The sequence below is a fragment of the Glycine max genome, chromosome 11 (assembly GCF_000004515.6).
Source record: "Glycine max cultivar Williams 82 chromosome 11, Glycine_max_v4.0, whole genome shotgun sequence".
Classification (NCBI taxonomy): Eukaryota; Viridiplantae; Streptophyta; class Magnoliopsida; order Fabales; family Fabaceae; genus Glycine; species Glycine max.
In genome coordinates this window covers 10,997,944-11,014,798 of record NC_038247.2, presented here as the reverse complement: position 1 = coordinate 11,014,798, position 16,855 = coordinate 10,997,944, and the positions used below count along the sequence as shown (strand labels likewise).

At 33.6% G+C, this 16,855-nt stretch overlaps 1 protein-coding gene and 1 long non-coding RNA gene across 2 annotated transcripts; one reads left to right on the top strand and one right to left on the bottom strand.

Moving 5' to 3' along the window:
• Positions 1-1,199: 1,199 nt before the first annotated feature.
• On the top strand, positions 1,200-2,926 carry LOC100807544 (protein SODIUM POTASSIUM ROOT DEFECTIVE 3). The gene is made up of 3 exons (XM_014764045.3): positions 1,200-1,873; positions 2,021-2,096; positions 2,511-2,926. The coding sequence occupies exons 1-3, from the start codon at positions 1,412-1,414 to the stop codon at positions 2,693-2,695; spliced, it is 723 nt and encodes a 240-aa protein (XP_014619531.1). The 5' UTR covers positions 1,200-1,411; the 3' UTR covers positions 2,696-2,926.
• A 1,030-nt stretch (positions 2,927-3,956) lies between these two features.
• On the bottom strand, positions 3,957-5,852 carry LOC121173033 (uncharacterized). Its single transcript, XR_005887146.1, has 2 exons — positions 5,347-5,852; positions 3,957-4,267 (listed from the first exon to the last, which is right to left on the bottom strand). It is a non-coding gene; the product is annotated as an uncharacterized lncRNA (long non-coding RNA).
• Between the last annotated feature and the right edge of the window lie 11,003 nt (positions 5,853-16,855).

The window sequence follows — 16,855 nt, the reverse complement described above, 5'->3', positions numbered from 1 at the left end:
ATAATTTCCTTAAAAAACAATATGTCATCTAGTCTTCTTTTAGCATAATGAACACATTAATAGTTTCAATTTTTTTCCTAAATAAGAGATTACGGGTATTCTCTCATTCATTGCATCAGAAATTGATTTTAGTCGTTATACACCGTTATCACTATCCCAAAAGAATTTTTCCGGCAACATTATCATATGGGTAGTTTCAAATGGTGATTCATAGTTGGAATTAAGGCCACAACATTATCAGGCCTACAATTACAACTACATCAATATCGTTTGCCTGTAATTTTATAGTACAATTTTAATAATCGCAACTTAATCACGAGCACATTACTTATTCAATTATGATATTCCCATAGATCAACAAAAGTACGTAACTATTTGAATGAAATTTGAAGCTAAATGACAATAAATTAACAACAAATTGATAGCAATTAAGTTGGCGGAAAATGCACCAACCTATGTGACTGATTTCCAACCATCCAAATCCGCAGCGCACCCACTGCTTCCAAAGCATGAAAAGGGCTAATACAAAGAAAACGAAACAAGGAGCCCACAAATTGTAGGACAGAGCCCACTGTGAAACAATGATGCCTCAATAATAGAACGTGCTTGTCGCCTCTAAACTTTCTTAATTCCACAACTAGTGGTAGTAATCATATCGCGGCAAAGATGAACACACTTTCTTGTTCCCAACAACTAAAATGAAACTAGGAAAAAAGTTTTTTATTAATACATGTACAAAGTATTTTCTGACTTTATTTGAGATTAATTTTGGCCTGCAAATTTGATTTGATTGGATGTCTTTAGTAAAATTTTCATCCTTAATTATACTTTTTTTCCATTCATAATATTCAATATTCATTTGAATATGAGGCTTAATTAAGAAACTCGGGTCCAATTTTATTTCATGTTTATTTGGTTTTACGTTACAAAATAAATTAAGTTATAATTGTTTTTCTGAAAGTAAAACAATGTTTTAGAACTGATTTTGCATAAGTGATTTTGAATTAAAAATTTTATACTGAATTTTACTTTTAATTTAATTTTATAATAAAACATCCAAGCATATTAAATCAAGATCAATTTTAACTGAAATTAATTTTATGAGCATTCATGCAAAACGCATATTCAAATTATGTTAATGATGGTTAAGAAAAAAAAACTTAATAATAAAAGATAAAGCAACATTGAAAATCCAGACTAATCTCATATCTTCGAAGTCATCATTACGCCGGTGGTACCCAATGCATTATTTCTCTTTCCCTCCCTAGTTAGGAGATCTTTCTGCTACTCTCTTTGCCTTTGCTCTAGCTTCAGCTACTACCTACTACATAGAAATCCAACTTGTTCTCTCTTGTTCATAAGCTTATAACTGGCCACACAAGCAAAGAGATTAACTACTAGGACAAACACCATGAAAGGAATTGACTTGTTCTGTTCTTCCTCTGCTTCCACAGCAGTAAATTCTAGCATGCACCATCGTTCTATGGTACATCGAAGCACCAAAAGCTTCGACCATGATCGAAGGAAAAGCCAACTTCATGTTCCTTGTTCATCCCAATTGCCCATCAATCCTAAGCCTTATAATTACTTTGAGAAGCACAGAAAGAGTTCAGCTTCAGCTGATAAACAAAACTGTGACGTGCGTAGAAAAAGTTCTGCTGATGTTAACGACCTTTATACTCATGCTGGTGCTGATGGTTCATCTAGAAGATATCTCCTTGGTGATGCGCCATTCATTGAATGGGTATCTGAGTCTAATAAAATCTCAGCAATGGTTCCTTCTCAACATGATGTCAAAGACAAGCTTGTGGTTATGAAAAGAAACGATCCTCCCACTCTTCGGTCCTCTTCTTCAGCTCGATCCAAGGACAAGGTTTTTCTCTTCTTTTTTAAATTTTGTTCTCTCTTTGTTTCTTGCTTCTCAAAAGAATATTTAAAAAGGAGACTTGCTATTTTGTTTCTTTGTTTTAAGTTTCACATTATGGTGATAATTTTTTTATCTTCTGAAACCTTCATTCAGGTTGTGGTTTTGAGGGTGTCATTGCACTGCAAGGCCTGCGAAGGAAAAGTTAGAAAGCATATTTCAAAAATGGAAGGTGAGTCTGCTTAATCAATACATAGTCTTGGAGTCTCAAAATGAGAGTCTGGATATAATTAGATAAACATTGGCAGTAATAATACTAATTCTCATGTTCTTGAGCATTTTTTTTAATCTTTTTCTAAACTTCAAAGTTTAACGTAATTTAATTAATCATTTCTATCAACCAATCTTGTATTAAAACATCAGTGCTTTGTTGGTCATGTAGTTTCTCCATGAGCAAAAATCTCATTATTTTAAACCCCTTTTCAACACTTTTAATTTTCTTTATATTTCTCTTCCTATCATATCATGTATTCTATCATACTTATATTTTTCTGCTTTCATGTAACATTTGTCTTTCTCCATGTACTGATTATGTTTGAGAATAATAATATATGATATGGTGGCTAATCTAATCCTATATATGTAGGAGTGACATCATTCAGCATAGACATGGAATCAAAGAAAGTGATCATCATTGGAGACGTGACACCATTAGGGGTACTGGCGAGTGTATCCAAGGTGAAGAGTGCACAGCTATGGCCATCTTCTACATCGTCATCCTCATTATTACTTTCATCATCTTCTAGGCCAACATCTCCATGGTCGACATAATCACTTATAATTAACATAAATAATATATATATATATATATATATATATATATATATATATATATATTTATTAATTTCACTCCTGCTTTTTTTTTCCCTGTCTTCACCTCTCTTCTAGACTTTAATTTGATAAACCTTGGAGGTGTGCGTGTTTGTGTATGATTAGAAATTTGATGACTTGTGAAGCACTCAAGCTTAATAATGTGTGTCGTGTAAATGAACAATGTTTTCAGTCAGATGGGTGTAATTTCCTTTCCTTTGTTGTCTACTGATTCTGCTCACTGAAGTAGTAGAACTTACAATTCTATATTGGTACGGTTCCACTTCCAATTGGTTTACTCATATGAAACACACACCTGCTTGGGGGGACAACACGTCTGGTCAGTTGTTAAAATGGAGAAGGGGGTAACGTACGTACTAACGTGTATATATAAATTAACTTTAAAATGTACCTAAGACCCACGTTAATTTGTTCCCGTTTGTGGGGATTGCTTATATATATAAATGACATCAAAGTATAGAAAGGAAATTGAAAGTGTCAGAACCAACTATTTTGAACCGGAAGAAGCTAGTATAGTAGTATTAGTATTCACACCAGAATGAGAGAAGGACTTATCAGTACTACCTTGGAGGCTAAGCACATGAAAAGCAATAATGGGTCTCGGTTTCTCTAAGCATGAGAAACTTGCATGCCTTGAATGCACTTTCTTGGGCAAGTCACAATGTAATGCATGCCAGACAGTGGTAGCAGGAAGCACTCAAGGCCAGGCTGGTTTGTTTGGGACGCATTCTCTTGAGCAAACTTTTGCTTATTACATTTTCTTTTTCAGCTAATGATCGATGTTTCCCAAACCGTATTAAGTGGGTCATATAACTCAGTGACCAATTTTTTCTGCACTCATGCCTCTTTACAAGCACAATTCAGATGCCGACCTACCCTCCCCACCCAATATATCATTGCCGTTGAATGTACTATTTAGACTCAGAAAGTAGTGATATAAGAATCGTAAATAGATATAAGAAATTTACATTTATAAGAAATTTACATTTTACAAAATACAACTCATATCTTGAATTAACCGTAAATAGATAATAAGACATTTGCATTTTACAAAATACAACTCACATATCTTGAATTAACTGAGTTAAATACTTTGATCTATTAATACAATGTCATCTCATTCTCACAATCACTCTCAAAGAGCAGGGAGTGTTAGTAAATGTGACACGAAGGTCCCATTGTTGGAGGCTTCAGTTTGCTCTTTTTCTTTTTGTCAATATTGTACATTTCTACATTCCCTACTAGTAACGAAATGATGAGGGCATAGTTCACTTTTATGGTTGCCTAGTCCTGCTCAAATTTTGACGGTGGTGGGGCTACTCCACGCCGTGTGTTGTATCTTCCATTTGCTTTAATTTGGATTTCTACTTTCTCTAACCAATTTATGAGACAGAAGGTACCATGTAGAAGCCAAGAGAAATTCTATTCACTATGTGCATGACTTCGGTAGTTTATTACTTTCCTCATCGTATTGTTTGCTTGCTTTAATTTCTTTGAATAAATAGTGGACCGCTGGAAAAAGAAAATACTATAATTAAGAAGTTGAAAAGCAAACAATTATGTTCAAATTATTGGCATTGTAATGAAGTTTTCAGCAAGGAAAATTTGTATATTGGATCGGAGCACCATCCCTCGTGGAAGTAGAGGAAGTTTTGGATTTCGGATCTATTGATACTTGACCGTGATATGGATTATTCATTAAAGTTAATGTTTGAGGCTCGTAAAATAGTTCTCGTGGCATTAATAGAATATATATACGCTTGTGCTAGAGCCTTTATGATTTCCATATTATATAATAACATCGACTAATTCTAGGAAAAAAAGATGTAGTTCTTAGGTGAATACTCGGAGAAGTTTTTACTTTTTACATTTCAAAATTTTCATCTTCTTTCTAATGTGTGAAGTTACTAAGAAATACTGGTTTTGTAGGCCTTTGATCTGTGTAAACAGTGGTCGTTTAAATTTGCATCACTTTGAAATGATTCTAAGGTTTAAATATTTTTGTACTTGTAATTTAGTTTTGTTAAAATGTTATTTCAACCGTTTTAATGATAAAAAAATAAACAAAGTTTTTAAGGACTAAAATTAAATTTTTTATAAGGATGAAAAATAAAAAGTAAAAAATTGAAAATGTATTTAAACATTTATCTAATTAATTATTTAACCATAGTAGCACCATGATAACTAATGTAGTACTATCCAACACAAACAGATCATACCATAAGTTTGTATATATCATGCTAAGTTTTTTTTAAAGGGATGTTCATAGGTTAGATTACATTGGATTTGACTAAATTTATGATCTAATCCAATCAAATTTAAATAAATTAACTTGGATTTAGTTTTTGAATTATTTTGTTGTAAAACCCAAATCAAACCAACTTATTTACAAAAATGTTGGTTTAAATTGGGTCAATAGATAAAAATATTTAAATTTATTAATTTTTAAAAGATAAAATTTAATGTCTAGATTCGGGTACAGATCATGTGAAAAACATACTAATATTGCAAACCATTAAAGTAAAAAAGGGGATGTCGTGTGATTGAAATTGAAAAAAAAAAAACCAGATTAGATGTTGTTTGGTAATCACCTTGTACACTAGAGAGCAAGGAAGAGATGTATCAAAGGTTGGATGGAATGTCGTCCATCATATGGTGTAGTTGCCACAGAAAAGAGAGGGGAACCCATATCCTAATATCTGAAAGCATGCGTGAACACCATCTATCTCGTGACTGTGTGAATGAACGTGCGTCTTGTAACATGTAATGTGTTGCCACTCAAGCCATTGTCATAACCAGTAGTAAATGGATGATTTTTTCTTGGACCCAACAATTATAGCTCGACATTGATACTACTGCCGGTTCATTTGGAAGAAATGAAAAGAAAAAGAAACAAAATAGAGAAAAAAGAAAACATGGATAACGATATCTTATCCTTTGTTTGATTAGAAAGAAATTAAAAATAAAATAAGAAGATTAGTTAGACTTCTAAAAATAAAAATTTCTAATTTTTTTCTCCTCTCTCGTTTTATTTTCCTTGGGTACCATAAACCTCGATCATGAAAATTCGTGGATTATTCACGGTAATTTCCGTAACCACGCGCCCAAGGAAACTTGTTATCTGACCATTGGAAACTTTGTGATAACAATATAGTTAATAATAATAATTAAATATAAGACAAGTCATAAGTAAGCATCATGTCCCTGCAAAAGTAATTTCCTTTTGGGTTGAAATGAATATTAGTCTTTGTGAGGAAAAATAAATACGAATAAAATGCAGCGTTGATGGAAAATCCTTTCCGCCAAGCAGAAAGTACAAAAAGGCCAACCAGCACGATCCCAATGAAACGGTTTTATTAGTGTTTTATATGCAATCAAATAAGAAAAAAAAAACGAAAGATGAAAATGACAGATTGAAGAAAAGAGTAAGACTAATGAAAACGTTAATCAATTTCATATCTACATGACTACATGTGATCTAAAGTTTTTTTGTTGGGTTCTCCTCCTTTACGAGACATGGAGTTATAATTTATGAATTAAATTCATCTGCTTTGAACATTCTCTAGAGCTTGAAATTGATAGCCATTTTATTTTATTTTATTTAAAAAAAACCTCATGAAATCATCGACATTTAGGCACTTAGCCAGAGAGCTAAGCAAACTACTATTTAACTTTAACCAAATCCAATTTTACTTTTCCAGGAGGTGAATTGACCTGGTTTCTATTGTGTAATGAAGCTGCTTACATATTATAAGATGAAAAAAGTCTGTTTGAAATGTGCTTTATCGCTCGGCTTTAATTTTTTTTAAATACATAAAAAATAATTAATTATTTCTCTATAAAAAATTAAATTAAGCTAGCGTTTCGAAGAAAAAAACTTAATTTTTTTTAAGCTTACATCATGATATTTGTACTTATACACGTGTTTGGATGACTTTCTAGCTAGAAATAACTTATAGCCTCTCAATAAGTTTTTTTTTTTTTTTTAACTTATTACTATAAGCTATTATAAGTTTATGGGAGCATCTTTGCAAATAGGACTTAATTTTGTCCCAGTATTTGAATCCCACATTACAACAATAAAATAAAAGAAAACACCACTTTCAATTGAGTAATGAGTTTTACACTTCATTTTATTAGATCAAACACCTTATTTTTCAAATACCTAATTAACACTCATGATTTTTTTTATTTCTCTTCCAATTAGATCGTATTATCTATAATAATTATATTTTTCTCTCTTTTATCTTTATTTCACTTAAGTGTTAAATAGTTCAAGCACATGCTTTCATGTTAAGCAAACATTTTTTGGTAAAAATATTAGGCATACTAACCTAAAAAGCTTAATGTAAATATGGCCCAATCACCCATACAAAATACATATCATGTCGATAACGGCTAAACATGAGTCGTTTTTGATAATAAAAATATAATGAAAATATCCTTAAAAATGATTATTTAGCAGCTATTCATGCTTAATTGTTAAGAATTGATGTTTTTCCTATTCATGACTTGTAGATATAAAAAGGAGTGATTAAAAACCTAAAAGATGAAGAAAATAAGTAAAAAGTTGAAAAAAGGTCTAGCCCAAAATGCCCTCAACGCGAAAACAAGCATTCGCGTTAAGCGAGAAAGAGTCACGCTAAGCGCAAATACAGATACCTGCGCTAAGCGTGAATACAAATATCCGTGCTAAGCGAGCAGATCGCGCAAGCACGCATGCCCAAGCCCACTCCAACAACTATAAAAAGAGAGTCAAGCTAGGGAGAAAAGACACACCAAATCTTAGAGCACTCTAATACACACTCAAAGTCTCAGAACTCTCTCTTAGGGAATTTTTTCTTCTCATTCATCATTTTCTATTCCTTTTTTCAATCCCTTCTCCCCCATCAGTTCCTATACCCCTTTTCTAGTGTAAGGCCCCTTATGGGAATGAGAGACTAAACCCTTAGTTAGGGTTTGACAGGCCTAAAAAGGCAAAAGATGTATTATACACTTCATATTTATCAATACAACAAGTGTTTTCTTTTATATTATCCTTTCTTACTTTTAATTTCATGCAGTTTCATCCTTGCATCATCTTTGGGAGTTAGGTGCTCAACAAAGGGCAATCCTATATAGAAATACAAGGAAGTTCTTGCATGCATCAATTTTAGGAATTAGTCGCTTGACAGAGAATAATTTCTAATAGAACTAAAAGGAAGATGTATGTTAATAAAATCATTGCTAGGCATATAGTGATTGCATTATGTCCATGTATCAAAGCAAACATTTAGAATTAGAACTTCATGCATTTTATCTATTGAATCTTTGCAAAGACATTTGAGAGATAGATATGTAAAAGAGACTTGTCATTGTGAGACATCTGGAGTAAGTATTCTAATAGATGTGGGTAGGAAAAAAATCACCTAATTGATAAAGAAAAATCTCAATCAATACATTTTAGGCAAATAAGACATGTTAGGTCTTAACATTCGCATCTCATTGAATTTCCTATTAATTCTTGTCTTCTATTATTTCCTTTGTCTACTAATATCTATTATTATTTAGTTAGTTCTTTTTACTCATCTTTTACCTCATCTTATCTTTTCCTCTTATAAAATTAGAAATTATGTAATGCAAGTACAAAACAAAGTCTGTATTAAGATCAACATTCGGACTTTCGAGTCTTTACTACTTAGATATTTGGTACACTTATCAAACTGTTAACACATGTATACGGTCTCAATGCCATATCCAGAACTTTTTGTATGATTGGATTGTTTTTTTTTTTTTTTATTATTTATTTAATTGAGTTAACCTTGTATTTCCATCCATAATACTTTTTGCTTATAAAAAAATGTTAATATCACATATCTTAATTTATACTTAAAAAGGCTTCACACTATCTCAATTCTCACGCCACACCCAACTTTTTTTTCTTCTTAAATAATTATAGAAAATAAGCTAACTTTATCCTCACTTGGGAGCTAGGACACACAGACTTGGGGTTAAGATGCAATCGTAGGATACATGTACAGCATTAGCAACTCCACTACCGAGAGCAGATTCAACAACTCCAATAGTTTAATTAATCTCAAATAATCAATGCATTTGTATATATCTGCCACAATCCTTTATACAATCCAATCTCCCCTATAAAACTATAGTCTTACAAGTCCATCCTTCTTCAAAGCAACCAACTAGATATCATTTTCCCCTTTCTTTATTCAAAGCCAACGTATGAATCCCCGCTAACTTACAGAAAAAGGCAAAATGGCCATAAAGCTTCCCTTCACATATTTTTCCATGAAAACCGTAATACTCCACTTCTCCCTCTTTGGCATCACCCTAAGGCACATGGTCCTGAGGGGAATGCTCTAGAACCTACAATCACATTTTTCATGCATGACATCATTGGTGGATCAGCTTCAAAAGGATGGTGGCTGGCACCATTGTAAACACTGATCAAACCAATAACCTTCCTTTCTCAAAACCCAATAATAGGTTCTTCCCATTCAAAGGTGCCCCATTAGTTGATGCTAGCACCGGCAGTGGTACTAATCCTACACACAAGCAACACGGTGATAAAAAACATTGACAAAAACAAGGTTGTTTATTCACCAGGTCAGGAGCAACACCAGAGAACTTTTTGTTTGGAAGAATAACAGTAATTGATGATGAAATTACAAAAGGGCTTGAATTGGGGTCAGAGGCTTATCAATAAACAAAAGATTAGAGAGAGGAGAGTAACAGAATAGAAATGCAAAAGGAAATAACATAGAGAAATAGGTTCATTTCGGTTTTATGCTGACACCACCATTACTCCAAAGCTGCCTTAATACAAGTGTTCTGGGCCAAGTTCTCCTCTGAATGGTCCAATTAAGGCCTTTTCTTTTTGCACCGTGTAGATTTGTTCTGCACCCAACACTTTTTTGAATTTTCTAAAATGATCTCTGCTAATAAACATTCGGATTTGTAATCCGTAAGAGGCCCATATTATATTAAAAATATATTTTATGAAATAATTTAAAATTAATAGTCCATGCAAATCTCGAACATGTGACTTTCGCATTATTAGCACAACGTTTTAACCAATTGATCTAATAGACCAATTATGCTGAAAAATAATTATCATCGATATATACACCACTAAAATTTATAATGCACATTTAATACACATATAAGTTTGCATAATAAATTTTATAACAATTAATTTTGATCTAATAATGTATTTTTTTACATATATAAATTTTTATTAAATCTATATGTAAACTTATATTTAAAATTTATATATGTAAAAAAATATTATTAGAGCAAAATTAATTGTTATAAAATTTATTATATAAACTTATATGTGTATTAAATATATATTAGAAATTTTAATAGCATATATATCAATGTTAATTTTTTAACATAATTGACATATTAGCTTAATTGGTTAAAGTGTCGTGTTAATAACGCGAAAGTCATAGGTTCAATAACCAATCCGTAAGAGATTCATAAGTTTCTTACAAATTGGTGAGAAACTTACTTACGAATTATGAATTCATATGTTTATTAATAGAGATAATTTAAAAAAATTCAAAAAAGTATTAACGGTGCATTCCAATTAATCATCCTAATGAAACAAAGAATAGGCCCAAATACCCTCATCATATCTATGAAGCATTACAGGCCTGGGTCCTCAATTTAATTACTGTATAATTTTATTTCACTATTTTTCAAACCAAAAAAAGAAAAATGGACTTGACGATGGAATCCATGGATCATTATTACGTGAGTACGTAGTAGCACAACACAAAATTCCCGCCCACATGAACTAACTGCTCCACGTCATTTTGCCCTAAATGTCCATGCACACATAAGTACTACTACTACTATATATTATGAGAAGAAAGCTGGTTGTGTGTGAAGGGTCAGATTTAATTTGGTGATCAGGGAAAGTAATACAAGCCGTGTGCTGAAGGGTATCCAATGCCTCTTCTTTTCCCTTTCAAGACCAAATCAAAGAGTAGTGTATGGACAACACGTACCCTAGTGGAACTTTTTGACTTCAATCCAACTAGTCCGCTTACATATATAGGCATACAGCATACTGCTTAATTGGTCTACATACTTGATACTAGTTGTAATTCATGTGAGGGGGTAAATGATGATAGCTAGTGTGATTTTTTTGTTTCAATTTCCCTCTAATATGTAATGCTTGCTTCTTCACGGGGATAATTGGTGACAATTTGTGAGTCAGCAGGATGCGCAGGATCGAACTTGGTTTTATTGTTTTTAATAGAAATACTTGGCACGGCGAGCTGGTGCCCATCAAGAAATTTCTTTGATGAAGGAAACAAAAGAAACAATGGACCACGTACCCTAGAATGGTAATGACATACCCATTCCATCCCAGAAAACAAATAACACACCCATGGAAAAAAAAAATAATACACAAACACTTCATTATTTTAAATACTTCTTCAATATTTCATATTTCTTTTTATTTTTTTTATCACATTATAAATCCCATCCTACTTGTATTCTTCTTATTTTTCTCTCCTTTTGTTTAGGTGTCAACTAGCACATTGGATATTCATGTAACATTTAAAAAAAAATAAATCACACGCATACATACAGCTAACACTTCTCACTTCTCACAAGGCATCATTTCATTCAATTTTCATTTTCTCTCTGATTCTACACACATACTGGTACATATCGCACGTCTTCCTCACCATATATAAATACACCCACCCATTCTGATTAACCCTAAAACCATCTCTCTCAACAAACCTAGCCTCATTCACAGCACACACGGATTTTTCTCTCTCACTAACCTCTTACACTTGATCAACCAATGATCGAGAACACACACCCCACACATTACCCATTGATACCTCACTTAATTTCCTCGGACTCTCTCAACAATAATAACACCTAGCACACACATTTCAGCATTCCTCACCCTTTTCTGTTTTGCTCTGGTTGGTTCCGTCACTATATATCATCCCTAAACCCTAGCTTCCTCCCTCCATTATACTGCTAATTTTGCATCAACTATTTTGTTGGTTAGCAAAACAAGTGCCTATATATATATACACACACATATGGAACACTCTAAACATATTCATTAATTATTCTTCACCTCCAAATTAAACAGCACATACATATAAGCTTTAAGAATTTTCAGTTATTGGAGATCCGCGAGCATGTTCAGGGTCTGCATCAGCGCCGACCACTGTGTCCCTTGTTTGAGGCTCAAATCGATGACATGTAGGGGTGGGAATAGGTCAGGCCAGACCAGACTTTGAAAGACGTGAGCCTAGCCTACGATGAATCTTTGAGGCCTGACCTATAACTTATCAAAGACTTTTAATTTTGGCTCGGCCTGTCCTGATAGCCTTTTTAAAAGCTTTAAGAATCTTCACAATAAATATTTAATATTTTATGGAATAGAAACGTAATAGAAAAGTTAAAGAAAAAAGAAAGTCAATCAAAATAATGAGAAATATAAAATGGCACATGACTCACACCTAAATTATAATTAAAGTCTTTGATTATAGGAATAGAAGTTATGGAGAAGTAATGTGTAATCAAAGTCTGATAATTTTTTTAAAAAAATAATTGTATCAAAAAAATAATATTATATATTGGTACCCAAAAAAGGCCGGCCTATTAGACTTATAAGACTTTTTAATAAGTCTAAGTCTGGTTTATTTAATTTAATAGGCTTTTAAAAAAGCTTGAGCCTAACCTTTGAATTAAATAGGTCAGTTCAGGTCAGGCTTTATGTAGGCCAGGTCGTAGGTTCCTGTAGGCCGGCCTGACCTATTCCCACCTTTAATGACATGGACTCTCCCGATCGGCGCCAGAAGTGCAAGTGGCAGAGGCTTCTAGAATCGCCTGCTTGGCGTTTTTATTTTGTTTTTATTTTATTTTTCTTACATGTTTTTTTAACAGAAAAATTAAATTTATTAAAAAAAGTTGAAATGAGTACAATGTACCAAGTCACGCACCAAGCTTTTTGTTTTTCTTGCACATTGTCTTGGAATGGAAATCTAATATAATAAGTTGTTTTATGATTATTTTTTGGGTATGCATTATAAACATATGACCTACGTACGTTTTCATTATATATATATATATATATATATATATATATATATATATATATATATATATATATATCAGGCAGATTTATTTACGATGACAATTTAACAGTTCATATTCTAGGAAGAATTAAATAAAAAATGTACTTTCATAAAAAGTACTTCGCTTGTTCTGGGACATCATATTAGTCGCGTAAATTATTTGTATAAGTATTAAAAATGTTATTAATTTTATATCTTTGTGTTGGGCTGTGACTAAAATCTATATGAAAGTTTATTCTGTTATTTTTTCTGTTTTGTCCTTTGCTTATATAAGACAAGGATGCCCTATATTCTTTTGAATAAGCTTCCACTTGTATACTGCATTAGTAATAAACAGCTTTCTGTTTTCCCTCCCGTGGATGTAGCCTTGATCAAAGGTGAACCACGTAAATCTGTGTGTTCTTTCTCTCTTCTACTTCTCTTTCATTTGGCTTCAATCTGTGTGTGTGACATTTCTGTTCCGCTACATCTACTACTGCTGTTCTTGCTTGTTCTTCATCACTTTCATAACAAACTGGTATCAAGAGCTCAAGTTGCGATCAAGGGAATTCAAGATTCTTGTCTAAATACAAAGATCAAGTTGTGGGAGTCTTTCTTCTGGTTCTTTTGCTGCTTCACTGTGATCAAGAACACTCAAGAAATCATGTCAAACACAATCAGGATTGAGAAATTCAATGGAAAGAACAACTTCAATCTGTGGCGCATCAAGATGTGTGCTTTGTTGAAGGAACAACGTGTTTGGGCTCCTGTTGCTTCTGCATCTGTGAAGAAAGAAATGGCTTCTGAATCAAAAGAAAAGACCTCTGTTTCAAAGACTGAAGAACTTGCAGGACAAGAAGAAAAAGCTCACTCACTAATCTTGCTTTCTTTGTCTGATGAAGTTTTATATGAAGTTGCAAATGAAGAAACTGCAAGTGGCTTATGGCTCAAGTTGGAAAAGATGTATATGACTAAGTCAATCTGCAACAAGCTCTTCTTGAAGAGGTGTCTGTTTGGTCTACACATGAAAGAAGGTACATCTCTTAAGGATCATCTTGATGAATTGAATTCTATTTTGATGGAATTAAGAGATATAAATGTTAAAATAGAGGATGAAGATGCTGCCATGATTCTGTTAGCCTCTCTACCACCGTCATATGAGAGCTTTGTCAATTCTCTTAGTGTTGGTAAGGAATGTGTCACCATGGAGGAGGTGAAATCCAACTTATACTCAAGGGAACTTTGATCTAAAGCACCTGGAAATTCTGAAGAATCAAATGGATCTGGTCTTGTTATCTCTAACTCCATCAAGAAAAAGGTGTTTAAAGGAAAGAAGAAGACTCGTGTCAATCCAAAGGATATCTGTAACTATTGCAAGGAGCCAGGTCGTTGGAAGAAAGATTGTCCTAAGAAAAAGGGCAAGCCATTTGCTGCTGTTGCCAAGGAAGGTTCCACATCTAAAAATGAGCTTGTTCTCTCAATTGCTGATCATCACCAACATTCTGAAAATCAGTGGATATTAGACTCTGGCTGTTCCTTTCATATGTGTTCTAACAAAACCTGGTTTGACACCTATGAAGAGAAATCAGGTGGAAATGTCTTCATGGGAAATGATTTCTCATGCAAGACAATTGGAATTGGCACAATAAAAATCAAGATGCATGATGAAATTATCCAAACACTCACTGAAGTTGGGCATGTTCCAGAGCTGAAGAAGAATCTAATCTCCATAGGTATTATGGATGGAAAGGGGTTCAAATGCAGCAGTGAAAATGGGGTCATGAAAATTTAGAAAGGCTCTACAATAGTGATGAAGGGTATAAAGAGGGGTCATCTCTATATACTTCAAGGTACAACATGTATTGATGATGGTCTAGTAGCTGTTGCATCAAGATCAAATAAGAGCATACCTAACTTAACTCAATTGTGGCACATGAGTCTATGTCATATGAGTGAAAAAGATATGATGATACTTCAAAAACAACAGCTGTTGGGAAATCAAAAACTGGATGAACTTAAATTCTGTGAACATTGTGTTTTCGGCAAGCAACATAAGATCAAATTTCCTAAAGCAATTCACACCACCAAAGGAACTCTTAATTACATTCATGTTGACTGCTGGGGGCCTGCAAGAGTACCTTTACTAGGTGGTGGAAGATATTTTCTGTCCATAATTGATGACTACTCAAGAATGACATGGATCTACATCATGAGTCAGAAGAGTCAAGCTTTCAAATGCTTCAAAGAATGGAAAGCACTGATTGAAAAACAAACTGAAAGGAAAGTTAAAAGACTCAGAACTGATAATGGCTTAGAGTTTTGCTCAACAGAATTTAACAAATTCTGCATAGATGAAGGGATTGTTAGACAGCTTTCTGTTAGGAACACTCTTCAGCAAAATGGAGTTGCTAAACAAATGAACAGAACACTCTTATAAAGAACAAGATGTTTGTTATCCAATGCTGGTCTCAATAGAAGTTTTTAGGGAGAAGCTATCAATACAACTTGTTTTCTGATCAATAGAACACCCTCTACTGCTATAGGACTTAAAAATCCTATTGAAATCTGGAATGGCAAAACAACAAACTACTCAAACCTAAGACTATTTGGCTGCAATGCTTATTATCATGTCAATGAAGGAAAACTGGTACCTAGATCAAGAAAGGGTCTGCTCATGGGTTATGGTGATGGGGTGAAAGGCTATGGGATCTGGTCACCCTCGAAAAAGAAAGTTCTTCTCAGCAGAGATGCAATTTTTGATGAATCATATATGTTTCATCTCAAGCTTGAGGTTCCAATTGCTAGAACATAGAGCTGCCATTCTCCTCAAGAAAAAAGATGTAGAATCTATAACCAAAGACTCAGAAAAAAGGGGTCATTCCGAAACATCTCCCGTGGTTCTTCAAGAAGGTGAGAAATCAGAAGATTCTAATGCAAATGAGTCTCATTTGGCTGCAGAACCTAATCCTCCACAACTCAATTCTGGAATCAATCAGAGACCAAAAAGGGTCACTAAACCTCCTGAAAGATATGGTTTTGAAGACATGACTGCCTATGCATTACATGCAGCTGAAGAAATAGATTCAAATGAACCTGCCACCTACAAAGAAGCTATCAATCATCCTGAAGCCGAAATTGGTTGTTAGCTATGAAAGAGGAAATGGAATCTTTATATAAGAATCAGACTTGGAAACTTGTTGAACTACCTAAAGGAAGACATGTGGTAGGCTGCAAGTGCATATTCAAGAGGAAGCTTGGTCTTTCAGAAAAGGAAGGGATAAGATACAAGGCTAGGTTAGTTGCCAAGGGATTCATCCAGAAAGAAGGAGTAGATTTCAACGAAATTTTTTCACCTATGGTCAGACATACATCCATCAGGGTTTTGCTTGCTATTGTGGCAAACCAAGATTTGGAACTTGAACAGCTTGATGTCAAGATTGACTTTCTCCATGGAAGATTGGAAGAAAATATTCTAATGAAACAGCTTGAAGGGTTTGAAGTTCAATGAAAAGAAAAGTATGTTTGCCAACTATAGAGGTCCTTGTATGGTTTGAAACAATCTCCAAGGCAATGGTACATGAGGTTTGACAACTTTATCACCAGCCAAGGATTCAAGAGAAGTCTCTATGACTGCTGTGTTTATCACAACAAGGTCGAGGATGGATCAATGATCTATCTTCTACTCTATGTAGATGACATGCTTATTGCAGCAAAAAGCATGTGTGATATACAAAATCTGAAGATAGTCCTGAATGGTGAATTTGATATGAAAGATCTAGGGGCTGCGAAGAAAATCTTAGGAATGGAAATCTATAGGGACAGAACTCAGAAAAGGCTATTTGTGTCTCAAAAGGATTACTTGTGAGGTTTGGAATGGCTGATTCTAAACCTATCAACACTCCCCTTTCAGAAAAAGAGAAGTTGTCTGTTGTGATACAGGTTCAAGCTCAGGCTGATCATGACTATATGTCAAAGGTTCCATACTCAAATGTTGTTGGCA